Below are 27,707 nucleotides of genomic sequence, written 5' to 3'. Positions count from 1 at the left end.
GTTTGAAATAGAGGAGAAGTAAATCTCAGCCCCTCTTTGCAATTTTTCTTTACTTGTCAGGTTATAACCATACAGAATATTTAATATTAGTGTCTTGAAATTAGACATGCTTTTTGCTGAACAAATATTAAAAGCATAGGTGATTATATTCTGTTTTAAAGTATATCCATTTTGTGTGACATAGAAGCAAAGGTATTACTTTCTTTATGATTTCTCTACTTGTTAACAGTAGGAGGAAGAATGGGGTTCAGTTTGAAAGCCAGTGTTTTTAGAAACAGAATTTGAGTATAAATACATATGGTAAAGTAATTAGCCCCCAATTAAAATAAATAAATTAATTTAAAAAAATACATAGGGTGGTTGTGTCAGATGTGCTCCTGCACCTGTAACTAGTCTCTTTGTGAAGGCGTTTTGTTTTTCTTAAATTATTAACTTTTATTGGAGTATAGTTGCTTTATAATGTTATGGTAGTTTCTACTCTACAGCAAAGTGAATCAGATATATGGATACATATATCCCCTCTTGTTTGGACTTCCTTCCTATTGAGAGCACTGAACAACATTCCCTGTGCCATACTGTAGGTATAATTATTTTATACATAGTATCAGTAGTGTGTGTGTGTATATATACATATATATATGTGTCAGTCCCAATCTCCCAGTTCTTCCCACCCCCATTCCTCTTTGGTACTCATATGTTTGTTCTCTGTGCCTCTATTTCTGCTTTGCAAATAAGATCATCTATACTGCTTGTCTAGATTCCACAGATATGCGTTAATATAGGCCTTCACAGTTGTTTCCAAAATCTCTCCAAGATATATTTTAGGTAGAAAAATAACATCAAAGCTAAGAACAAAATTCGTTGCTAATTTTAAGAAAACTGATAAGTGAGTATATGTGGCAGATTTAACTTTATTTAACTTGAAGCTTGCATATTTGGCTAAGCAAAGGAAATACTGCTTTTAATTCCTTTTCAAATTTTCTGTGATACTTGTTATGAGTTTTCCTCTTATTTTCCAACTGTTCACTGAATGCCAGTGAAAAAAGTAAAGTAATTAAACATGACTTAGTTCAAGCTTGCTTAAAACTTAGTGTGATTCAGTGGTGTAATGATGAGCTTAAGTTTAATTAACTCTCTTCAGAATAAATATTCCAGTGTCTTTTTATTCCTCTTACTTTCCTTAGATTATCTAAGATACACTGGGAAATATGGATTTTACTGATGCTATGTGCTCAGGCAGGATGGAGGAGGTTGAGGTGGCAGAGAAGGACAAGGGGCAGGGTAGGAAAGAGGGGAAGGTGCCAAAGGATTCAGAAACAACTAATAAGATAAGGATTTAAATGCCAATTGAATTAAGGAACAAAAAGCATATTAAATTTTCTAATGTCAGTAGAATGGTGGGACTGAAATCAGATTGTAGAGAAAAGGTGACTGGGAGTGGAAAACTGCCTACCTGGAGCTTTAAATAAGGAACGGAGCTTTGATTTGAAATAGAGGCAAAGAATAGGGATTTGGCTTTAATACAGGGAGTGTTGACTACCTTTAGCAGAGACACTTGATGAATTTCATGGTATAAGAGAAAGGTGCTAACAATGAAGCTGAGGTTGGATCAGAGGAGAGAGAGGAAGCAGGGCTTCCAATGAACCAGATGGCAAAGAAATCAAGACTCCCTGAAAGGAATGGACCTCGACAGAGCCTCTGGGGCTGCAGGAAGGAGGCAGAGTGGATGAGGGTTCCTTAGGACGGAGCAAGGACAGAAAGCTGGGGGATTTCATTCCTGCTCACCCTTGGGGGTACCCAAGCTGAGTGGGAGACTTGAGAGCTTGGTTGAAAGTTTAGAGGAATTGTTTAAAGGCATTAACTGAGAATTTTCGCTTCAGTAGGTGAGGATGGTAATACTGGTTTTCTGTTTTTTCATGTCATTTTGATAACCAAATAATACGAATTAAAGTGATTTGTAGCTCACAAGTTTAACATGCTTTTTATTTTTAGGCATTCTAGTATGGTTTGGTAAAGCTATTTTCCAGAATAAATATCTCTATACCAATGTAAAAAGGAAGACAAGATACATTAGGATGATTAAAAAGGGATATTTTGAAATTGAATGGTAGGTGAAACTTACCTGTCATGGATTATGATGATAACTATAACTTTTCATAGTGTGGAATGACATAGCTCATGACTCAGTCACAGAGTGCATCCCGGGGGTTGGTAAGTTTGGAATTGTTTGTATTTTTCATTTTAATTTTCATTCATTTATTCATTGTTTTTGACTGTGCGGCGTTTTCGTTGCCACGCAGGCTTTTCTCTAGTTGTGGCGAGAGGGGCACGTTCTCTAGTTCAGGTGCAGGGGCTTCTCATTGCTGTGGTTTCTTTTGCTGTGAAGCATGGGCTCTGGGGCATGCAAGCTTCAGTAGTTGCAGCTCGTGGGCTCAGTAGTTGTGACTCCTGGCCTCTTGAGCACCAGGCCCAATATGTGGCGCACAGGCTTAGTTGCTCCCAGGCAGGTGGGATCTTCCCAGATCAGGGATCAAACCCGTGTCTCCTGCATTGGTGGGAGGATTCTTTACCACTGGTCCACCAAGGGAGCTCCCAAACTGTTCATGTTTTCATGCGAAGATATTCCTTCTCTTTGGAGCTCAGGCTGTTACCACTGTTGTCATACTCTTTTCCCATTCTCAAAACACCTTGATTTTAATGGCTTCAAAACAAGCGAGCATGCTGGCTATTATGGCAACCTTTCCTTTCTTTCTTTCTGTTTTTTTTTTTTTTTCCACTTCAAACAGCAATAGTTTATTTGTGCTCATGTGTTCATGGTTCAGGTGGGAGGGCAAATTCAGTCGTGCTTGACTCTTTGCGACTCCATGGACTGTAGCCCACCAGGTTCTTGGTCCGTGGGATTTGCTAGGCAGAATACTAGAGCGGATTGCTAGTCCCTTCTCCAAGGGATCTTTCCCCACACAGAGATTGAGCCTGCGTCTCCTGCAACGCCTGCATCAGCAGATGAATTCTTTACCACTGAGTCACGTGGGAAACCTTTGGGTGGGAGTTGGTTGACATAAACTATTCACACGTTTGGTTCAGATCTGCTCCACAAGTCTTGTCAATTGATGATAAAAAGAGAAGAAGTCAAGCCTAGCTGTGCAAAGCATATTTCAAGCCTCTGCATAAAGATCTACCAGCATTCCATCGGCCAAGCAAGTGTTGTGTCCAAGCCAATGTCCTTTCTTTTCAATCCTCTCAACATACCTCGCTAATAAAGTTTGCCTCTCCTTTTCCAATATGTATGGTTTCTATAAGAGCTACTTGTGAATGAACTGGGTCTCGTTTTTATTTCTCCTGAAATGAGTAGTGATGTCAGAGCAGTGTGACAGAGTCTTATATCCTAGAAAGCACCTTTGCCCTCTGGTTTTATTTCCAATTTAATTTTTCTGTCTACTGATCTAGATTTTAATTTTTTTTTTTAAAGGGAGCCAACAGTGACAACTCATTTAAAAAAATTTTTTTACCTTGTCCGTGAGTTGCTTTTTGTCCAATTTTCTAAATGACTTCTTGAGTTCCTAAAACGTTTTAAAAATGAATAGTAATGAGCTCAATTTAGTCTCCATGCCAACTACTGATAAGTATTTTTTTCTGCTGACTGATCTTTGTATTGTAGAAAGTTTCTTGACTTAAAGTGCTTTACTTGCTTTCAAGAGAGTAGTTTCATTTTATTTCCAATCAAGTGAACCAAACTGTCAACAATTTTATTCACTACCTGCTTTTATGAACAGCTTAGAGGAGAGCTACCCTAGGGAGTTATTGAATTAATAGAAAAGTCCTTACTATTAGAGGATTTACATTAAAGTTGGACTGAACATATAAATGTTTATTAATTTTTGAAGTAAGTGAGAAGGAAGTAAAATAATAAATTGTTACCATCTGCTCCTTTTTAGTTGGTTGAGGATAAAATACCTCCAGAATTTCTTGATCATAATGCTTGAAGACCTTGAAGTGATCCTAGCTTTGTTTCAGCCATTGCAGACTTCTTTAAGGAGCAATAGGAGAGGTTTTTTGTCACCTTATCTTTGACAAAGGAGGCAAGGATATACAATGGAAAAAAGATAACCTCTTTAACAAGTGGTGCTGGGAAAACTGGTCAACCACCTGTAAAATAATGAAACTAGAACACTTTCTAACACCATACACAAAAATAAACTCAAAATGGATTAAAGATCTAAATGTAAGACCAGAAAATATCAAACTCCTAGAGGAGAACATAGGCAAAACACTCTCCGACATAAATCACAGCAGGATCCCCTATGACCCACATCCCAGAATTTTAGAAATAAAAGCAAAAATAAACAAATGGGACCTAATGAAACTTAAAAGCTTTTGCACAACAAAGGAAACTATAAGCAAGGTGAAAAGACAGCCCTCAGATTGGGAGAAAATAATAGCAAACGAAGCAACAGACAAAGGATTAATCTCAAAAATATACAAGCAACTCCTCCAGCTCAACTCCAGAAAAATAAATGACCCAATCAAAAAATGGGCCAAAGAACTAAACAGACGTTTCTCCAAGGAAGACATACAGATGGCACAAAAACACATGAAAAGATGCTCAACATCACTCATTATCAGAGAAATGCAAATCAAAACCACAATGAGGTACCATTATACGCCAGTCAGGATGGCTGCTATCCAAAAGTCTACAAGCAATACATGCTGGAGAGGGTGTGGAGAAAAGGGAACCCTCTTACACTGTTGGTGGGAATGCAAATTAGTACAGCCACTATGGAAAACAGTGTGGAGATTTCTTAAAAAGCTGGAAATAGAACTGCCATATGACCCAGCAATCCCACTTCTAGGCATACACACCAAGGAAACCAGATCTGAAAGAGACACGTGCACCCCAATGTTCATCGCAGCACTGTTTATAATAGCCAGGACATGGAAGCAACCTAGATGCCCATCAGCAGACGAATGGATAAGGAAGCTGTGGTACATATACACCATGGAATATTACTCAGCCATTAAAAAGAATTCATTTGAATCAGTTCTAATGAGATGGATGAAACTGGAGCCCATTATACAGAGCGAAGTAAGCCAGAAAGATAAAGACCATTACAGTATACTAACACATATATATGGACTTTAGAAAGATGGTAATGATAACTCTATATGCAAAACAGAAAAAGAGACTCAGATGTATAGAACAGACTTGTGGACTCTGGGAGAAGGCGAGGGTGGGATGTTTCGAGAGAACAGCATTGAAACATGTATATTATCTAGGGTGAAACAGATCACCAGCCCAGGTTGGGTACATGAGACAAGTGCTCGGGCCTGGTGCACTGGGAAGACCCAGAGGGATCAGGTGGAGAGGGAGGTGGGAGGGGGGACTGGGATGGGGAATACATGTAAATCCATGGCTAATTCATTTCAATGTATGACAAAAACTACTGTAATGATGTAAAGTAATTAGCCTCCAACTAATAAAAATAAATGGAAAAAAAAAAAAAAGAAAGACAAATTCATATGATATCACTTATATGTGCAATCTAAAAAAAAAAAAATAAAAATAGATTTTTTTAAAAGGTGGATTATTAAAAGTCCACGATTTTGGTAGTGTCCACTTCGGGACGTATTTTAGAAGCTCTGTACGGGGAACCTGCCCACAACCCACTGGAATTTAGTGCAACAGGGGAAACAGGAGAAGCCCAGTATTCTTTTCAAACAAATGAAGTGGTTTTATTTTCTAGAAAATAGGGTTTGGGGAATGGAGGAGTCCTAGGCAGAATGATTAGAAAGATAAGCCATGGAGAATCATTTTATCTGTTTCCTAATGACTGCCCAGGCAGTGTGCTTTGTTATATGGAGGATTTCTATTGGATTTTTTTCCTATGGACTTTTTAAGTTTTATTTTTATTGGCAGGCAGTTGATTTACAATGTTGCATTAGTTTCTGCTGTAGGGCAAAGTGAATGAGTTATACATGAGTGAGCTCCCCAAGAGTATATATATAGACATATATGAACATGTATGTATGTACATATACATGGCCCGTGTCATGTGCTTGCCCATTCATAGCTGTTTCACCTAGATATACATATATATGTATATGTAGCTCCATTGAGATCCATACATACATATCTCCATTGACCCAATTCCTTGACACATATCTTTATCTAAATGAGAAGGAGGTGGGTGATGGTGAGCATGGAGCTTCATTTTGTTCCTAGTAAAACTGGGGAGATGTCACTCATTCCCGCTTTCCTAGTCTGGTTATAGTGTTCTGAGATTCTTAGATTCCAGTTTGATTAAGTTCATTTCCATCAACTAAGAAATACTCTTGGTGGATAGTGAGAAATGGCAACCCACTCCAGTATTCATGCCTGGAAAATTCCATGGACAGAGGAGCCTGGCAGGCTATAGTCCATGGGGTCGCAAAGAGCTGGACTCAGCTGGACAACTCACAAGACTTGAGTGGCTTCTATCATTTGGAGTATTTGAGATGAAGAGACGCTCTTGAATAAAATACCCCTACACAGAACAACAAGCCAAGGAAGAAACTAAAGGAACTGAGGGTACATTTTTTTTTTTTTAATTACAGAAGAAAATGAGGAAATCTTGCTAAATGTTTCTGATGAAAAATCTCTTAGAACTGGAGCTAGAAGAATAGAGAACTGAAAGTTTCTATCATCTGGTCCAGTAATCTTTCTTTCTCTTTCCCTTCTCAAGACGTCTGAGAAATAGAGTACATCCTCTTATGATGGGGTAGGGTGGGAACACCAGCTTCTTGAGAAGTGTGGATGAAGCAGAGCAGGGAAGACAATTCTAATAATTCCCCATTAAAGACACGGGCTTCCTTGTTGGCTCACCTGATAAAGAAACCGCCTACAATGCAGGAGACCCTGGTTTGATTCCTGAGTTGGGAAGATCCCCTGGAGCAGGGAATGACTACCCACTCTAGTATCCTGGCCTGGAGAATTCCATCAACTGTATTGTCCATGGGGTTGCAAAGAGTCAGACCCAACTGAGTGAATTTCACTTTAAAGATACATACCCTGCATCCTTTGAGAAATACTGTATTTGTGTACATGTTTAAGTTACCAGACCAAAAAGAACAAGTAAGTCCAAAAATGTTAGAATAACAACTCACCTGTGAAGATCAGAAGACCAACTATGGCAGACTATACATGAGCACCTAGGTTTCCTGAACTTCCAAGCTAGTGCTTATATCTGAGTGTCTTTGTATAATTCTTGCTTTATTTGTGAAATTTACTACCCAAGATTCAGCCAAAACATTGTGTATTGTTTTGCTATAGTTTATATTTTATGTTTTACAATTTATAATTATTTCAGGTTACCAGAATTCTAATGTTAAATCCCCCAATTTTAGCAGTATTCAACCCAAATCACTTTTAAAATAAGCTTATCAGGATAATGTATGGTATTTTAGTGGGTGCTTTGAGTAACAAGTAGGATTTTGTTTCATAATATTGTTAGTGGCAAATAGATTCGGTAACAATATCCACCACCACCCCCCTGATTTAAGATGTTGAATGCACTGTTTGAAGGGGCTGCCTTGGTTTATTGTAACAAAAAGAAGATAACTGAGGCTGTAGTGTGGAGTTTTCAAGGTGAACGGAATCTTGGGGGTTATTCAGTCCAGTCTTTTAACTGTGCGGATCAGCACAGTGAGGTCTAGAGAAATCAGATAACTAGACTCCTGAATTCTTTAATCTGCCAGCTTTAGCATTATCTAATTTTCAGTAGTCAAGTCTGATGATTTTGCTGTTAGGATTCTTTCAACAAGGATTGAGTAATCCAGTTCTGAGTGTGTGAGTTACAAAAGGAAACATCAAAGACTAAACTGGTGTCATCCGGCCGCCAGTCCTCACTGACACCACTTTTCCTGGATCAAAAAGGTGCTCTCGTGTTTGTTGCTCGGTTGCTCAGTCGTGTCTGACCCTTTGTGACCCCATGGACTGCAGCACGCAGGCTTCCCTGTCCTTCACTACCTCCCTGAGTTTGCGCAAACTCATGTCCAGTGAGTCAGTGATGACATGCAACCAGCTCATCCTCTGAACCCCCTTCTCTTATCCTCAGTCTTTCCCAGCATCAGGGTCTTTTCCAGTGAGTCAGTTCTTCACATCAGGTGGCCAAAGTCTTGGAGCTTCAGCTTCAGCACCAGTCCTTCCAGTGAGTAATCAGAGTTGATTTCCTTTAGGATTGACTGGTTTGACCTCTCATGTTTACTGCACTGCAACTAAATGGATAATGTTGATTATAATAGGAAAAACACAACTTTTCAGCTAAGTGAGCTAAATATACTTTGTTCCTCTTATTTGTAAAACAAGGCAACAGAATCTGTCTCATTGGCTCCTTATGGAAGTCAAAGAGACTAGCCTGTATAAAGTACTTATCACTCTACCCAGAAAGCAGTACTTATTAGTTTTCCTTTCCTCTCCTCTTTTTCACTTTCCTGATCTAGGTCATGTGTGGATTAGTGTCCAGGCAAGACTAGAGAGCAGATCTTTCCATTTCTGGGGCAAAGTTCCCTTCTACACAGAATCCTTCCATCTTTCACATAGAAGTGAGAAATAAATATCTAAGAGGTTTTTTTTTTTTTTTTAAAGAAACAGGGAGGGACTGGTGCCCCTGTCTTGAAAATGGTCATTTCTATTGCAAACCATGGAATAATTGTAAAATTAGTCAAGGGATACTTTTCTTAGAATTTAGATGTGGCATTGTTCTTTTGTTTCTCATACCTAGAGAGGCTGGGAGAGCTATAGTAGCTTAGAAAGAACAGTGGAAAATTTGAGTGTGTCTATTATTAAATGAGCTTGTTTGAATCCTTTGGACATTAGGATACAATGCTGGTCATGGAAGTTTACCTATTTGACCAAAGCAAGTAGATCTGTGGGCTTTCCCAGTGTAAAGAATCTGCCTGCCAATGCAGGAGATGAGGGGTTGATCCTTGGGTTGAGAAGATCTGGAGAAGGAAATGGCAACCTACTCCAGTATTCTTGCCTGGGAAATTCCATGGACAGAGGAACCTATTGGGCTATGGTCCATGAGGTCGCAAAGAGTCAGACACAACTTGGAAACTAAGCAACAAGAAATTAGGTTTGCAGGGCCAACTGAGTTCTCAGATTAAAATAGTCTATTTCAAGGTTACCATATGGCTCTAGCAGTGTATCTGAACATGTATAGAGAATAATTTTCTAACATCTATCCTCCTATAGATGAAAAATTATCTTCAGTAGTAATGATGGGGTAGTAATTAATAATCAGGATTTATTTCCACTTTATTAAGATACAATTGACATGGCATTGTGTAAGCTTAAAGTGTGAAGGATAATAATTTACATATAAATACTAGCTACAATAACTTTGGTTAACATCTGTCATCTCATAGAACTACAGAGAAAGAAGAGAATGTTTCTTTCTCTTTGTCATGAAAACTCTTAGGATTGACTTCCTTAACTTCTGAATATACTGCACAGCAGGGTTCCCAACCTCCAGAATTTAATGCTTGATAATCTGAAGTTGACCTGATATAATAATAATAAAAATAAAGTGCACAATAAATGTAACGAGCTTGAATTATCCTGAAAACATTTCCTGCCCTGGTCGGTGGAAAATTGTCTTCCACAAAATTGGTACCTAGAGCTATAAAAGGTTGAGGACTGCTGCTTCATAGTGTGTGTGTGTGTGTGTGTGTGTGTCTTAGTCACTCGGTCGTGTCCGACTCTTTGCAACCCCATGGACTGTAGCCCTCCAGGCTCCTCTGTCCGTGGGGATTCTCTAGGCAAGAATACTGGAGGGGGTTTCTGTTCCCTTCTCCAGGGCATCTTTCCAACTCAGGGATCGAACCTGGGTCTCCTGCATCGGAGGCAGATTCTTTACCATCTGAGCCACCAGGGAAGGCCAATGTCTGTTACTATGGTCATCATCTTGTACATGACATACTAGTACTTATTTATCATAAAACTGGAGTTTTGTACCTTTCGACCACCTTCATCCAGTTCTCTATCCCCGCCATGTTAGCTACAAACCTGTTTTTTTATGAGTTTGGATTTTGGCTTCTTTGTTTGCTTGGCTCGTTATTTTCAGATTCCATGTATACGTGAGGTTGGGCACTATTTCTCTTTCTCCGTCTGACTTATTTCACTTCGCATTTTGCCATCAGGAGGTCCCTTCATGTTGCTCCAAATGGCAGGATTGCCTTCTTTCTCATAGCTGAATAGTAGTCCATTCCACCTCTGCCCTGCTAGCCCGAGGAGACTGGGACCAGGACCTTCTACCACAAAGGTCTCCACATCTCTTCCAGAGCTTGCTGTGGCTTCCCCCCTAGTCTGGGTGGTGCAGATGTCCTGGGACTGGGGGTGGTCAGGGACCTCGATTGTGGGAGGAGTTGGGGAGGAGAGGGGCTCGCAGAGCTGTGCATGCACACGTGGACCTGGGCCAGGCTGTCGGTGGGAATTCTCAGGCCCTCCTGCTGCGGCGTAGAAATGGGGAGGGGGAAGCTGCTCTCAGCTCTAGCCATTTATTTTCACATCCAAGAGGGCATAAAAAGACCACATCTTATATGTGAATATGTAATTCAGTTCAGTCACTAAATCGTGTCCGACTCTTTGCAACCCTCTGGACTGCAGCACACCAGGCTTCCCTGTCCTCGCCATCTCCCTGAATTTGCTCAAACTCATGTCCATTGAGTCGGTGATGCCATCCGACCATCCCATCCTCTGTTGTCTCCTTCTCCTCCTGCCCTCAATCTTTCCCAGCATCAGGGTCTTTTTCGATGAGTCAGCTCTTCACATTAGGTGGCCAAAGTATTGGAGTTTCAGCTTCAGCACCAGTCCTTCCAATGAATATTCAGGGTTAATTTCCATTAAAATTGGTGAATTGATCTCCTTGCAATCCAAGGGACTCTCAAGAGTCTTCTCCAACACCACAGTTTGAAAGATAAATTCTTCTGTATGCAGCCTTCTTTATGGTCCAACTCTCACATCCTTAGGTGACTGTTACAGAAACCATAGCTTTAACTTTATGGACCTTTATTGACAAAGTGATGTCTCTGCTTTTAAATATTCCATCTAGGTAAGAAAGAGGGTAATCAGGATCTATTACTTGCAACTCTTGAGAATTAAATTATGCCCCACTAAAGGATGGGTGAAATCCCTCCACCCGGTGCCTTGAATGTGACATTTGGGAAGACAGTCTTGGAAGATGTAATTAAGATGAGGTCCTCCGGAAGTCTGATGGACTCTAAATCCAGTGACCCGTGCACTTATAAGGAGAAAGATGTGAAGACACAGACACACAGGGGAAAAGCCACATGAAGACAGAAGCGGAGCAGGGAAAGCTTGCTCAGACAAGGGAGCACCAGGACTGCAGCCACCAGTGGACGGGAGACAGGAACGGGAGAACGTCTGTCGTAGATCCTCTAGAAGGAGTCAGACTGTTGGTACCTTGATGTCAGCTTGGGGGCGCTAGAGCTGGGAGTGAGGAAAGTTTTGTTGCTTTAAGCCTTTCAGTTTATGGTACATTGGATGACAGCTGCAGCAAACTAGCACACAGTGGATAAAGTGTTTCGCCAAATGGGATGTTCGGCGAAGCCACGTTGTTAACACTGCAGGGGAGATTACCTTGCTTCCATAATACAGCAGCCTCATTCCCTGAGGTTGGCCAGAGTTCTTTTTAACCTTGAGTAAAGAGGATCTTCCCTGGTAGCTCAGATGGTGAAGAGTCTGCCTGCAACACAGGAGACCCAGGTTTGATTCCTGGGTCAGGAAGATCCCCTGGAGAAGGAAATGGTTACCCACTCCAGTGTTCTTGCCTGGAGAATTCCATGGACAGAGGAGCCTGGTGAGCTACCGTCCATGGGGTCGCAAAGAGTCGGACATGACTGAGTCACACTTTCACTTTCAAAGAGTAGAACTTATTTAAAGATTCTTTTCTTTCTAAAAACATTGTGCACTTATCTCCTGATAAAGTTGTATAGGCTATTCCTTGGTAATTTTTGACAGTAAAAAAAGAAAAAAAAAATCTCTTCCCATTTGCTTTCCTAAGTGGAGGAAAGTGAATCAAGAAGACCCTGCCAGGCATGAAGTTTAGACAAAACATAAAAGCAGATGACCCTGTCCTACCTCATCTGTCAGCTTTGCCTACAATCAGATGCTTAAGGAAAAGCTGAAATCACATTACCTGGCAGTGTGTGCCTAAGATGTTAACATAAGATGTGAGGACAAGGGGCCCACTAATCAAAAAAATTGTGTATTCTAAATAAAGTTAAATAGCTTTTTCTCGAAAGGACCTCTCTTGGGCTTCGGCGTGCTGGTATATATCATGACACGCTAAGAGAAGAATATAGCATGTCACTTTCCGTGTTTATTTTATCATAGAGCCTTTTATGGAAGAAGTTTCTGAAACTGCACCTCCATGTACTAATAACTTTGGGGTATAAGCACCTAAAATATAGCTTCTACTGATGCTTCATGGAGTCATTGTGAGATGAATGAGCCTTTTAATATCTTCTGTACATTTTCCTTATTTTTCCTCTATTTTTGCAAATCTCCATTTTAAAAAGTCTGTAACCTTTGACCCACAAACCATCACCCACCTCTGTCATATGTACCTTCGTTTGGAGTTTCGGATCTTCCATCCAATATAAAAGATGTATTCTTTTTCTAGATACTTCCTTTTCTTCTAAATCATTCTTATTTTCTTCACAGTTGATATGGAGCTTTTGTTATTGGGATGAACCATAAGAAATAGCTGACATTTAACTTATAGAAGTGGCTGTTTCTTTGCTGTATGATGCAAGGAGCTCAAACCTGTTGCTCTGTGACAACCCAGAGGAGTGGGGTGGGGTGAGGGGGAGATTCTAGAGGGAGGGGACATATGTGTACCTATGACTGATCCATGTTGGTGTACGGCAGAAAGCAACACAGTATTGTAAAGCACCTATTCTCCAATCAAAAATAAATACATTTATTTTAAAAGTGGCTATTTCACACTGTTTAACCTAATACAACTAATATTATTAAAGAATAGTTACAGTGACCAAGATTCTTAATTCACCAAAAGAGGTTTAGCCACTTTAAGAATTTGGCTCAATATGTTCATAAAAATAGACTGGATGGTTGGCAGAAGAGATCACTTATGCTTGTCAGTGATACCAAGTTGGCTGAGATTGACAGTATCGTGTCGGACCAGACAGGGATGCAAGATGATACAATCAGCTTGACAAAGTAACATGCACTGGATAAAATAAATTGTAATTAGGGTGCAGGCAAGGTGTTGTTTGTAAAACAGAATAATTAATTTGAAAAATGCAACAGGAATAGAAACCCTTATGTGGACTGGGCCACATGCACAGGAGTTTTAAAGTCAGAGACGATCAGAGACCCAGGCTCTGCCCGACATGCCCATATGGCATGCCCTTGAGCCATTCACTCTGACTGACCATTTGGACCTCATCATGTGGATTTTGGCCACCATCTCGAGTGACTGTTGGCCCCAGTTCAATGATTCTGTTCCATTGTGGCCTGTGAATTTCAGGCACTAGGACATAGCACTGTCATCTTGAATAATATACAAATACTCTCTCCCTGGTGGTTCAGGTTGTAAAGAAACTGCCTGCAGTGCAGGAAACCAGGGTTCGATCCCTGGGTTGGGAAGATCCCCTGGAGAAGGAAATGACAACCCACTCCAGCATTCTTGCCTGAAGAATTCCATGGACAGAGGAGCCTGGTGGGCTACCTTCCATGGGGTCACAAAGAGTTGGACATGACTGAGTGACTAGCACCTTCTTCTTCATTCTCCCTGCAACCCTTTCAAATTCTGCTCACCTTTCAAGGCCCAGTTAAAGGTCAAAGAAGTCCAGAAAATCTTTCTCCTCTTCTGTAGGTCATAGACTACATCCTTCAACTTCATACAACATCCAGCACATAGTTCTGGCTGAACGTAACACAATCCTCTTTGCATATTAGCCTTGACTTTGCACTTTGTAAATCCCTTGAGGACAAAGACCAAGGATTGTATGTGTTTTGCACTTCTGTCTAATGTGTAGTCAATAGAAACATTAGCTGGCTTCTTCAAACAAGACTTGATAAAATTAATGACTGCAAAAATAAAAACAGCAAAATGTTGATTTGAGAGAATGAAAGGTTGAGAAACTTTTGTGAACGTGGATGGCTATGACTCTTAGCCTTTTGACTCCTGAACCAAATTTTCCCATCAAGAAACAAAATGTATACTTATTTTTCATGTTAATCTTATCCCAAAGTGGGAAAATTATAAATATATAGAGATATATATTTAACATTTCTATACAGTTTTATTACATATGAAATTCAAATAAACATAAGGCCAATGTTTAGTATAATTTTATCTAAGATTCCTTACTTAGAGTTTGTGGTTTTATGTGTTATAAAATGCAGCTAAACGGAAATGAGTTTTATTGGGTTTTTGTGTTTTAAATGTGCAAGTGCCTGGTGGACTTTTTAGTGCTAAATTTTCTGATCATGTGTTTTTTAGACCTCTGGTTAATTATCTAGCCTAATGTCTCTATGAGTTAATGTTTTTAGAATGAGTTATCAAAGTTAATTTTGGAAATAAAGCCCACATAGTCCATTGTATGGAGTATAAATAGTGTTACCCGCCCCCCTCCCCCACTAACTGCTGTCATATACTTGTGTTTGAATTTATTATGGTTTATTCCTGAGCCAGCATCACTCTTAAGATTCTTTGGAGAACAGTCTAAGTCTAACTAGATGTTGTTAAATTCTCAGGCCATGGTAAGTGTGACTGTGGCAGATGCAAATGTGATGAAGGATGGTTTGGTGATGCTTGCCAGTACCCAACCAACTGTGAGCTGACCAAGAAAAAGAGTAACCAAATGTGCAAGAATTCTCAAGACATCATCTGCTCTAATGCAGGTAAGAATTCTGTCCCCAGAGCATCCTCAAATGAAATCATCAAAGTCGGGTTCTTAATGGAAGTATGTAGGCGTCGAGAAATGTTGAACCTTGGAGTGAGACTGCTTTTGAGTGTATTTTTTTTTGAAATGAAATTCAGATAAATCAATTGGGGAAAATGTCATCTTGCTGAGACTGGCAAGTCTGAGGCTCTCCAGCTGTTCCACATGCCTGCTTCAAGCAGGATATTTTCTGGAATAAAAACCCCTGACAGCATTTTAAGTCAACTGTGAGCCATGTTTTCAAATGCTGGGTTAATTCTTTTAAAAAGGGCTTGTATAAACTGAATTAATTGTTCTCTGTTACAGATCAAGGGTGCTTTGAATTCATATGTTACCATCAAGCAGAACTAAACTTTTCAAATTTGATGGAGGTTTCAGATGCCCTGGATGTGAAACCCATTGAAGAAGATAGTGACAGCAAGAGTTTTATTTAACTGAAATATTTTTCTATCTTGTAGATGTCATTTAAAACTATTTTCTTAGAAATGTACTGAGGAGCTGTTAAAATTAATTACCCAAATCGTATAAAACTCAACAACTATGGTTTTGGTTTTAATGGTGTTTAGCCAATGTTACTATACTTAAATATTCTTTTGGCAGTTGAGCACATAGAAGCTCAAAGTCAGTTTATATTTTCAACCCTGGTTGAAACTGGGAATGCTCCTGTCCTCACTGGAGGCTTTGATTTCATTTCTTTGGCATCTGATATGAACTGGAGTGGGTTTTTAAAATTCTCTGGGTAGTTCTTCAGCACAATGGTCCCCAACCTTTTTGTCACCAGGGACCAGTTTCATGGAAAAAATTTTTCCAAGGACTAACAGTGGGATGGAAGGTTTAGGGATGATTCAAGTGCATTACATTTATTGTGCGCTTTATTATTATTATGTCAGTTCCATCTCAGATCATCGGGCATTAGACCCGGAGGTTGGGCATCCCTTCTTAAGTAGGTCTGAGGGCGTGAGTTCTTGCTTTGTCTGCTCCAGGCCAGGGTTTGACGACACAGGAATACCTGCCCTTCTGAAGTTCCCATGGTTGGTGGACTCCTTTTGCAGTCAGAGCTGGGACTTTTCCACAGTCTTGACCGACAGGAATTGTTCTGTGTAGATTCAGTGCAGTAGGCTGTTTTGTTCATAGTAATCAGGGCTATTTCCAAGGTAAGTTGTGACTGGTGCAGCCGGGAACCATGACGCAAGTCCTGACAGTCAGGTCACTTTCTGTGTTTACTGTCACTCTCCTGGCTTCTCACCAGCACTTCCTTCTTTTCTTTCTTCTTAGTAAAATCTTTTTACTTCGGTTCACAGTACCTACCCTTTAAACACACACGCACACACACACATGCGGACTCACACACACACTCACCCTCTCTCTCAACTTCATGCTTTCTAAACTTCTTTTAGTAATAAGACGTGTCAAAGTCAATTTCAGTTTTGTTTCTTTGTCGTCTTATTTTGGATTGATTGATTTTCAAATCTGTTTTTTTTTCTTTTTAATAATACATTTAATAATTATTAAAAATTTAATGGCATTTAATAATTGTTAAAAATTTAATAATGCATGTTAACCACCTAAGGATTAGTTTAGGAATCCAAAAGCGTTTCACTATTAAGGAATCTAAATGTGTGATTCACTACATCATCATCTCAATACATCTGAAAGGAGAAAATTTACAGAATTGTTTTAGCAAATGATGAAACAGGTTGGATAAGATATAAAATACATTTCTAAGATATGTTTACCTCTATTTTTTAACATGGATACAGTATTTTTATGTAACCTGTCCATATTCCAGTTTTGTCAGCTGACCCAACAATGCCTTTTATAGCATTGCCCCCACCTCTGTTCCAGTCTAGGGGCAGTGTTACTTCTGGTTGTCATAAATCTTCAGAATCCTTTAATGTGTCTTTAGACAATTTTCACAGACAACACAGTCTTTTTTTTTTTTAAACACAATCTTTTTTATCTCTTACTCTCCTCTCAGTTTCTTAACCTTTCACGTTTACTTTGGGGATCTTGTCCTCACATGTCTTTTTTTAATGTTTACTTCTCCCAGCCTAGAGGACCACTGCCCACAAGTTGTGTTAGTCTGAGTCCCTTGGACAACAAGGAGATCAAACAAGTCAATGCTAGAGAAAAAAACGCTGAATGTTCATTGGAAGGAATGATGCTGAAGCTGAAGCTCTAACACTTTGGCCACCTGATGGGAAGAGCTAACTTGCTGGAAAAGACCCCAATGCTGAGGAATGTTGAAGGCAAAAGGAGAAGGGGGCGGCAGAGGATGAAATGGTTGGATGGCATCACTGACTCAACGGACTTGAATGTGAGCAAATGCTGGGAAATAGTGAAGGACAGAGGAGCCTGGCGTGCCACAGTCCATTGGGGTTGCAAAGAGTCGGACACGACTTGGCAACAGGACAACAGCAACAACTGAGTTGTTATTACTGATCTTTCCCCCCTCACACCGCAGTGTGGTTTTCAGGAAGCAGCTTGGAGCAGAAAGGGAAGAGGAGCTGTATGAAATGGGGAAGAAGACCGAAGAGCAGGGGGAGCGGAAGGTGGAGCGGAGGACCAAAGGAGTCTCAAAAGCCGACTCTGTTGGGGCACAGAATGGCAAGGCACAGCCTGCAGAGCTGAGCCAGAGCAAAGCGAGTCTCCTGCACCATCACATCAGCAATATAGGCTGGTGTTCAAGACAGGGAGTCATCCTAGAAAGAGCCAGCTATATTAGGCAGAATGAAAAGTCAGAACTAAAATAATCTAGCATGAGACAGAAGACCAATCCTAGAGACTGAGCTAATTGGCAACCAAGAAAGAGCCACGGGATGACACAGCATGAACACACGAGTCTGGCGCGTCTGCCGGGGCTTCCATATGCCGCTTCTTGGAGCCTCAGTTGTGAATTCCACTTGATGAGTAAGACAGGAAGGCTCTGAACTGTTGTAAACTTCCCGTGTCACCCAGGGATGGTTCAGATGTGTGGATTGCAGGGAGCCAGCCTGTGGGGGACGTCAGGGAGGAGTTGTAGAATTCAGAGCAGAGATTATGCCTTCTCATCTTCCCTGAAAACAATGATGGCATCGTAATCTTCACGATGGTACACCTCTCTCCCTAACCATGAAGTGCTCCTGGTATTCCAACAGATGAATTCTAAAATCCTTGACCAATATTCTGGATCCCATACTTTCTGCCTGCAGTAGACACTTTTCTCCAAACTCAAGTCAGAGTCTTCAGTGTTCTTTAATTCTTCATCCTTATTCCTTAGCTCAGACTCTTTCTACAGCATCACAAGGCTTTTCTCCATCTCCTCTTCTTGAAATTCTATCTGTATGCCAAGTGCCAACTCAAAACTTACTTCTTCACTGTGTCTTTCCTTCTTCACAGAGCCAGCCTGAGGTTCATGCTATCTTTATAGCATTTGTCACAAATCTGTTGCAAATGTCTTTGTGTCATCTGGTTTCATAAATCCATTGTGTAATAATTATCAATCATCCAGCACATTCTTCCTGATCTATGATTTACTTGGTTTTAATTTTATTCCTTTTATTATCTCCTATAGCACCTACAACTTCACCAGTGATATAATAAGCAATGAGAAAATGTAATGAATAGAGATGTGAATGGTTGAAAGAGAGCATGAATAATGTGAAAATGAAAAAGAAGGGTGATAATTAGAAAAAAAAAAGAGATGAGGCAACCTCATGAATTGTAGCATTAGATTCAAAATGAACTTTTACAAATCAAAATAGTTTCCGGGGGGGAAAAAAACAAGAAAAATGAAATTTAATAAAAGTAAAATTCACACATGTATTCTCAAGGAAGAAAAATAACAAGCTCAGGTTCTGTGAAATCACCATTTATTTGTGACTGTGAGAGAAAGAAGTGACCTGTGTAACAGAATCACACAGAGGGTTTGAAACCAGGAAACAGTGGGAGCCATAAATATAAAATGTGTCTGGAGAAAATATTTGGGAATATGACTAATATACTCAAAGTCTTAACGGGAGAAGACAAAGAACTCAGCATTTTCTGGAAGTCTACAATGTGCTAGACACAATAGAGTTTTTAGAAAGATGACAGGGTGATATATTTATCACTTGTTCTTCAGAATAGCTGTATGAAGTAGACATTATTTGCAGATAAGGAGTTTGAGAGTTAGAGATAAAAATAATGACCTCAAAAGTGTATAGCTAGAGGGGATTAAGACGTGGATTTAGCTTCAGATCTTCATTAGTCCTAAATCCATGCTCCTTCTGGTTCAACACATAGAGAATTTCCAGTATTCAGTAGCTCAATTCAAATTTCAATATCTTTAGTTCCTTTCCATCCTTTACCTCTCAAAACCAGTCACTGAGTCATCTTTTCTTTCTCCTGAAAATATCACCCCATTTGTATTTTCTTTTTTCTAAACTCATGGCCATAACCCAGGTCAGCCTCTATCTTCTTTCCTGCAGACTAATGAACCAACATTGCTTCAAATCCACTTTGCCTCATTTCAATGTATTCTCCATGTGACAACCAGAATAACCTGGTGGAAATGAATGCCTGATCACATGACTCCCTTGTTGAAATATTTCAATGGCTTCTCATTATTCTTGGATGAAAGTTGGAAATCTTTAATGTGACCTCTTTGTTGTTGTTCAGTTGCTAAATCATGTCTGACTCCTTGCAACCCCATGGACTGCAGCACACTAGGCTCCCCTGTCCTTCACTGTCTCCTGGAGTTTGCTCAAATTCATGTCCATTGACTTGGTGGTACTGTCTAACCATCTCATTCTCTGCCACCCCCTTTCTCCTTTTGCTTTCAATCTTTCCCAGCATCAGGGTCTTTTCCAATGAGTCAGCTCTTCCCATCAGGTGGCCAAAGTATTGGAGCTTCAGTATCAGTCCTTCCAATGAATACTCAGGGTTGATTTCCTTTAGGATTGACTGATTTGATCTCCTTGCAGTCCAAGGGATTCTCAAGAGTCTTCTCCATACCACAATTCAAAAGCATCAATTCTTCAGTGCTCAGCCTTTTAGATTTCCATAAATTTCACCACTAGTTGCCTTTTCTTCCTTTCATGACACCCTCTGCGTTATTTTCCACTATACACCAGCTGTCTTTCCCCCCCTCTTATTTCCCCTTTTACTGCAGAGCTTTTGCTGTTGTCTCTTGCTGGAAATGGGCTTCTTCATCATCTCACTTCTCTTAGCTGTTATTTTCACTTGTCTTTCAGTTCTCAGTTTAAGAGCCATTCCCGAGGGACTCTTTGGCCCCCAGGTCTCAGATAAATCCCCTTACTATGTGTTTCTGCAACACTTTGCACTTCTCCATTTATTTTATGACTTTGGTTTTTACTCATATAAAACTTTAAGAGGAGGTTATGGCTGAATCAATCTCCTGTTGCATTTCCAGAATCTAGGATGATATCTAGTGAATGACAAAGTCTCAGTTACTCTGTGGTAATTGATGTGATGATCAATTAAGATAAAAAAATAAGCATTAAAAAGGAAGCTACTCAAATTTAGATTCTACTTCTCAGTATCCTTTGAATGCTGTTTTATTGTCAGTGAACTCATTCTCAGGGGCTGTAGTCAAATCCTTATAAACTTGACTGGGTATGTGGAGAGTGGCAGACCAGATGGTTCTAGTGCCTCTGTTTCAGCCTGAGTCACCCTGAGGTTCTGGTGAGGTGCTAGAACTCCATGCATAAGGAAAACCCACTCTGGGCCCTTTGTCATAAGGACATGGGTATCACTTTAACACTGCAGATATGAAGTTTTTAGGAACATCTGAGTTTTTCATATATTTAAATTTGATAATGAATTCCACAAATATTTATTATTTAAATGATAAGCTCAAATATTGTGCAAAGCATTGAATAAATAACTGGTGAGGAAGATAAGCAAGGTTACTTTTCTCAGAAAGCTTAGCATTTTCTGCTTTAGTTCACTCAGACCCAGGTGTAATCAGAAGATATTCATTCATGCATTGATTGGATGGACATTTGTAATGTAACTCTGCTCTTGGGGAGTTCAGATTTACATTCATGAAACTATTAGAGGTCAATCATAGTAACTGTGTGCTATAAAATGTAACTAATGGGCTACAATAATCTCAAAAAAGAATGTCATTATCCATCTCATCATACCCACAGTAAAACCTAATTGGAGTATAAAATTGATTGGAATTGTCTTTATCCATGAAAGAGAGGTTAAAATTTATTAATTATAATTTATATGCATTTAACAAATAATTTTTGCTTTGTTTTAATGGTTTAGGTACATGTCACTGTGGCAGGTGTAAATGTGATAATTCAGATGGAAATGGACTTGTTTATGGTAAATTTTGTGAGTGTGATGACAGAGAATGCATAGATGATGAAACAGAAGAAATATGTGGAGGTATGTATATTAACTGTGCAAAAAATAAGTGCTTGATTTTGTCACCTGTTTCATTGAACTTTTATCTCTATGAGTTTAGGCACTGAGTTTACTCATTTAAGCTGAACCTATGTTTATTTGGAAAATACTTCATGTAAGGAAATTTAGACTAAGGCATTCAGAGCAGATTCATAGACCTTTGTTGTTGTTCAGTCGCTCAGTTGTGTCTGACTCTTGGCAACCCCATGGACTGCAGCACGCCAGGCTTCCCTGACCTTCAGGGAGCAAACTTTCCAGGAGTTTGCCCAAATTCATGTCCATTGAGTCGGTGATGCCATCCAACCATCTCATTCTCTGTTGTCCCTTTCTCCTCCTGCCTTCAATCTTTCCCAGCATCAGGGTCTTTTCCAATGAAAAATTGTTTGTAATTTTTATCTTGCAACCATTTTATTGAAGTATTATTTACAGTGTTGTGTTGGTTTCAAGTGTACAGCATAGTGATTCAAATAATATATTTGTGCACATATATATTCTTTTTCAGATTCTTTTCCATTATAGGTTATTATAAGATATTGGATATAGTTCCCTGTCTTATGCAGTAGGTCCTTGTTGTTTATTTTATATAGAGTAGTGTATATCTGTTAATCCTAAACTCCAAATTTATCCCTGGTATCCCCTTTGGTAACCGTGTCTGTTTTCTATGTCTGTGCATCTATTTCTGTTTTGTAAGTGAATTCATTTGTGTCATTTTTTTAGACTCCACATACAAGTGATATTATGTGATATTTACAGTAGACTAGTAGTTTTTTGAGTTTTTCTCTTTAATTTTTTATTATTTTTAATTGAAGTATAATTGCTTTACAGAATTTTGTTGTTGTTTTCCAGTGCTTTTTAAATGCAGAATCAGATTGTTCCCAGAGAAGAGCCAGATCATTATGGCAACAGGCCGATTGCATGGTTCTCAAGTAGTCCTAGTTGGACTCTGTCTTCTTTGCTCAGCTTTCACTCGGCCTCTTTTCTCCCACTCTCCACTGCATATTTTAATTTCATTTTCTTTCCCATTTTGAACCATAACCTTGTAAATACTCTCATGTGCTACTGGGGACATTGAAGACCAATTGGATTATTAGCCTAGAATCTATCCCTCCCCACACACTCAGATAACTTTTTTCATGATTGTTTCTATGGACCACCATTACGTAATCAATTTTTCTATTGTACCGATTATTGCAGACTTGCCAGTGTCAAGAACTGCAGTGAGTAATTTGTATTCATTAGGTAATTTACCAGGATCGGGAATGACTTGCCCAGGTTAAATGGAATTTAAACTCCTGTCTGTCTCATGCATGGATTCCCTGATGGCTCAGTGGGTAAAGAACCTGCCTCAATGCAGGAGATGAGGGTTTGATCCCTCGGTTGGGAAGATCCTCTGGAGCAGAAAATGGCAACCCACTCCAGTATTCTTGCCTGAAAAATCCCATAGACAGAGGAGCCTGGAAGGCTACAGCCCAAAAGGTTGAGTGACTATGCATGCACGCACGTACTGTCTGATGCCAAAGACTGTGCTATTGATTACTCCCCACAGAGAACTGCCCTGGAGTTTGGAGCTCCATGAGGAAAGCCCTACTTACCACTTGTACTATATTAATAGCTCCCTTCTCTTCTGCTTCCCTCCCCGCAACTCTCTGCCCAGGGTTTCGATCATGACTGGCACAGGGGAGCAAAGTAAACAGCAGTGAGAATCACGTCAGTTTGGGAGCACTCTTCTCTGCTGTTATGAAACATCTTAAGCTGCTTACCTCTGGCCTAATCTTTCTATCCATAACTAATTAATTCTTTCACTGACATCTGAAGAGACTCCACCCACGGAATCCTATCCCGCATACCAACGGGTGATTTCAGAGGAGTATTTTCCCTGAAAGGATCAGGAGCCAGTGGGGTGGGGAGGAACCAGAAGGCCATAAAGTGTTACTAAGCTGTCCCTTGGTTTACAAAACAAATTGAGGCTTCAATTCCTGTGGTCATCCAGATGCTCTTATTTTAGGTCAGCTCGGATCTCTCTCTCTGGTGTCCTTGCTGGACACCAACCAGGAAAAAACAAACAAGGAGAAGAACCTTCATTTTTTCCACCCAGTGACCTAAGCTCGATGCTGCTCTGACAGTTCTGCTAAAGGGCTTGTTCCAAAATGATTAGAAATTAGATAAAGCTACCCACACATGTAGTGTGTTTGTCTTCCTGATATTTCATTTGCAGTTATCACAGATCAAAACAGAGGAAGGGAACATGTGTGGAGCAGTGTTTTCTGATGCACACCACCAAAGCAAAGTCTATTTGCGTGTGTAAATAGAAACACTGAACTGGAAAGAACAGGAAATGTTTAACGCTCAACCTTTCCACTTATTATTTCTGTTGGTTTGAGGCTAAAGCAATTTCATGGTGCAAACTCTCTGACCACAGACAACCAACACTGCCATAAAATCCTCTGGCGATGACATTGAGTAGGATTCTAGATTTTTCCATGTGTCATTCACATGAAAACAGTCTGTTGAGGGGTGATTCTACTGCCCAATAGGGCAGTAATTCAAAAAGAGATTTTCTTGCTCCATCAGTTTGCACAAAGCAAAGAATGATGTTCATTGTCTGGACTGTGTATTGTCCTAAGGCTTATATTTTATCTCACTTATCCAGCTATGTCTTATTAGAGTATTTTCACTTGAATTATGAAGATATCTGCTTAATTTCCCCTATCTGCATATGGTAAAGCTTTACATGATTTATTCTAATAATCCTGTTCATCTCTATCTCAATGATTTTTTAGTATAACCTTATCAGTACTGAATTTTATAAACATGCAAAGAATTTGGGTGTGAGGAATGAAGATTTATGATCAGTTCTTAATCTCATGGTAAGCCTTACATGAGATTAACAAACTGCTGCATGTTACATAAATTTCTTACAATGACAGAGGAGATAAATTTTGAAGATTTCTGAAATTATACTACTTTAAGTATAATCTACTTAAAGGAAATTCTACTTTAAGAAGTTAATCAAGTCTTAAAAAAAAAAAAACAAAAAACTGACTGCTAGGAAAAGCTTTTAGTAAACAGTTGTCTTGTTTTCTTCCAGTATAACCCTCAGGTTCCTGAGGCTTGTGATGTAACACTGGCTTGTGATATTTTTGTGTGCCTACATGTAGAGATAGTTTTAAGTCCATGAATAAAATGTATAGCTTTTGTATTTTACTATTGATGAAATCATTTGATGGTCTTTATGTCAGCTTAAGTGAAAAAGTTAAAATTTGCTGTAGAAATGATCCTGTCTGTTAGCTTGTGTGCTTAGTCACTCAGTCATGTCCAACTCCTTGCAACCTCATGGACTATCGCCTGCCAGGCTTCTCTGTCTATGGGATTCTCCAGGCAAGACTACTGGAGTGGGTTGCCATTCCCTTCTCTGGGGGATCTTCCTCACCCAGGGATCGAACCCAGGTCTCCTGCATTGCAGCTGGCTTCTTTACCATCTGAGCCTCCAAGGAAACCCCATCTCCAGCTTAAGAAGAGGTTTTCTATATATACTTCAATTGCAGCTCATTTAGACAGAAAGCATGACATTATACATTGGGTCCTTGTCACTTTCTCTATATTTCACTCTAGCACTTTCTCTTCATCTCTGACTCTCTCTGTCTCTCTGATATGTATCTGCATGAAGGAAGTCTCATCTGAGAGGCAAAAATAGCATGGGACTAGCATATTTTATTGTATTTTTCCTTCAAATGTGCATGTTCTGGGCCCTACTGAAACTCCTGCTGTTGGCCAGAAATGCCATAGTGTTTAGAAAGAAAAATAGCCTTGCTATTAGTTTCCCATGGACTCTCTGGGATGATGGCTGATGTAGAAGAGAGAGGCAAGAGCAAAGACTTTAGCCATAGACTGATAAAGCATAAATTCCTGTAAAGCAGAAAGAATAGATTAAAAAACCAAAATGGTCCTGTTTTTCATCATAGGTGCAAGAACACACACTCATGGTTGTTGTCCTAACTACAGAAAAAAAGAGGATATAAAAGGAGGTTTGGGGCGAAAAAGACTTGTCATCTTTTGGGAATTTGTAGGGTTGCTGGACATGGGCACAGAAAGTGATGAGGTGACATCATTACAGATTGGATGGACATAATTACGAACAAGCAGAGTAACAGTTTATGGAGGGGTGGGAACTGCAATGGTGTGGGGGCAGCTGGACTCAAAACAATGGGCTGTGCTTACCTAGCATTTGTATCCTCTTGACAGATAGGAAGGGGATTGGACTTTAATACCAAGGGTACATGCTATTTTATTTGTAGTTAGTAGTTTAAGTAACTACTAAAAGTTGATTTGACTGAAACCCTCTGGCACGTGGTAAAACACAATAGCTTGTCGGATACTGTTGAATGAAAAGATGAAATATTCCCTCTGGTTAAAGAAATGGCTCAGTCATTAATACTGTGCACCCAAAGAAGTATGCACCATTGGTTTCTCATGGTTGATTTCAGATAACCCAAGAAATGCTCTCAGAGTGAATGCTTATGTACATTTGAGTTTGATGTACACATTTGTGATCGGAGGCCTGGTAGACTTTCTCTGTCTTTCATGCAGTTTCTTGAACATTCTGTGATTTTCATCAGCCATCTGGCTAGGACAAATCCGAGGACACCTTGACTTGCTTTCTGTGTGTGATGATGTAGATATGGGCATACCTATGATGTTTCGGTGGCAAACTACATAATTTGATTATTTTAAGCAAGAACCGTGGAGCGGGTTGATTATTTCCAAAGGCAGAAGTGATCACCAAGAGGTAGAAAGTTAATTCTGCTTTTGAAAGTTGCTTTTTTTCCTCACTGTATAAAATTCATTTTGGGTAAAGGCCACGGAAAGTGTTACTGTGGAAACTGTTACTGCCAGGCTGGTTGGCATGGAGATAAATGCGAATTCCAGTGTGACATCACCCCCTGGGAGAGCAAGCGAAGATGCACATCTCCAGATGGCAAAGTCTGCAGTAACAGAGGTGTGTCTTTCATACTCATTACTACATAATTGGGGAAAAAACAAAGCTCTTAATTATTACCCCACCTTTTCTGTGTATTTCCTTCCATGTGGAAGTCATCTTTTATAGGGTTTGACTTTGATGTAAATCAAGATTTCCTATACCAACAAGCGTCCCTTTCTTATTTTTTTTACTGGGCAGAAGGCAGAAAGATAAGAAAGTTGCTGTCATACTTTCAGCTTCACTGAACAAATAGTTAACTCAGGGACTGTAATTTCTTTGGCAGCCCTCCAGAAATGACATGGTGCAGCAAAAAGACGATTCTTGTAGATACTTCTGTTAAATGTCTCTTGACTCACAGAACCAGCTACAACATGAACATCTAATTATTCAGAGAGCATTCCAGAAAAAACTTGTCTTGTCTTAATTGATTCAATCAAAGGCTTGGTTACAATACCGAATTGATATGGAGTCACTTAACTTTGATACACAATAATAAAAACATGATAGTGAATAAAATATAGCCATGTGAAATTGAGATTGACCTTAGGCAGGAATTTAAAAAATATATTAGTATTGCTATCATGTAATTTAAAGTGAGTTAACTAAGTGTTGATATCAAATCGACTAGTATTAAATGCTTGGAAGAAAATTCTTGAAAATACATGTTCTTTTTCCCTTTGTCAGCTGTCCTGGTAGATAAATAGCCATGTTGGACTTTTCTGACTACTTGAAGTTATCAGTAAGTGGTCAGTTTCCTTCTATAAAAAAGTTAAACTCTAGAAAGCTGGAAAATTATTTTTTTGCATTTCTGTAAATGAATGATACATTTTAATAGGTAATGCTTACATGGAGAGCCTGAACACACCACCAGTTTTATCTTTTTAAAGGCTGACACAGAAAAATAGAATATGCCCACTTTCTGTACGTAGAGAAAGAAAAGCAAAAGGCCTGAACTTGGGACAAAATTATAAAGAAAAGTCCTGTCTTTAATTTATGCAGAGTTGGTCTGATTATTTATCATACTAACTCACTTATATTTTCATTTATTATATAAGCTATGCAGGAACCATTGCTTCATGAATGCCTTATTGATGGTTATTTAGATCACTAATGGTTTTTCAATGACATGATACCACCATATTTAATGTTCCTATACATGTACTTTTCAGTTCTTTTCCTTTTCTTTACAAAATACCTTAATTGAAGTGAGCTGTTTTATAGGTAACATACATCTAAAGAGTCTATATTGTGAAACTGCCATCCAGAAAGTTGTACATTTTATACTCTGTCCCTGCACCAACTCTTAATCCTAAAACAATCTTTTTTATTTCTTTCTATCTGACGTCTGAAATAATTCTAA

The 27,707-nt window shown here is 39.4% G+C and overlaps 1 protein-coding gene across 3 annotated transcripts in view; it reads left to right on the top strand.

The window, feature by feature from the left end:
* The window catches only part of ITGBL1 (integrin subunit beta like 1), a 221,566-nt gene that overhangs the window by 83,086 nt on the left and 110,773 nt on the right, over positions 1–27,707 (top strand). For 2 of the 3 annotated variants that reach the window (XM_070471438.1, XM_070471437.1), the window contains exons 3-5: positions 14,783–14,929; positions 21,229–21,351; positions 26,225–26,365. In XM_070471438.1, the coding sequence (XP_070327539.1) occupies positions 14,783–14,929; positions 21,229–21,351; positions 26,225–26,365 (411 nt within the window). The remainder of the gene's footprint in view (positions 1–14,782; positions 14,930–21,228; positions 21,352–26,224; positions 26,366–27,707) is intronic. The other variant, XM_070471439.1, reaches the window with a different exon arrangement.

This window comes from Odocoileus virginianus, chromosome 8 (genome assembly GCF_023699985.2).
Source record: "Odocoileus virginianus isolate 20LAN1187 ecotype Illinois chromosome 8, Ovbor_1.2, whole genome shotgun sequence".
Classification (NCBI taxonomy): domain Eukaryota; kingdom Metazoa; phylum Chordata; class Mammalia; order Artiodactyla; family Cervidae; genus Odocoileus; species Odocoileus virginianus.
The sequence above is the reverse complement of the archived record's forward strand: the minus strand, read 5'-3'. Positions and strand labels throughout refer to the sequence as shown.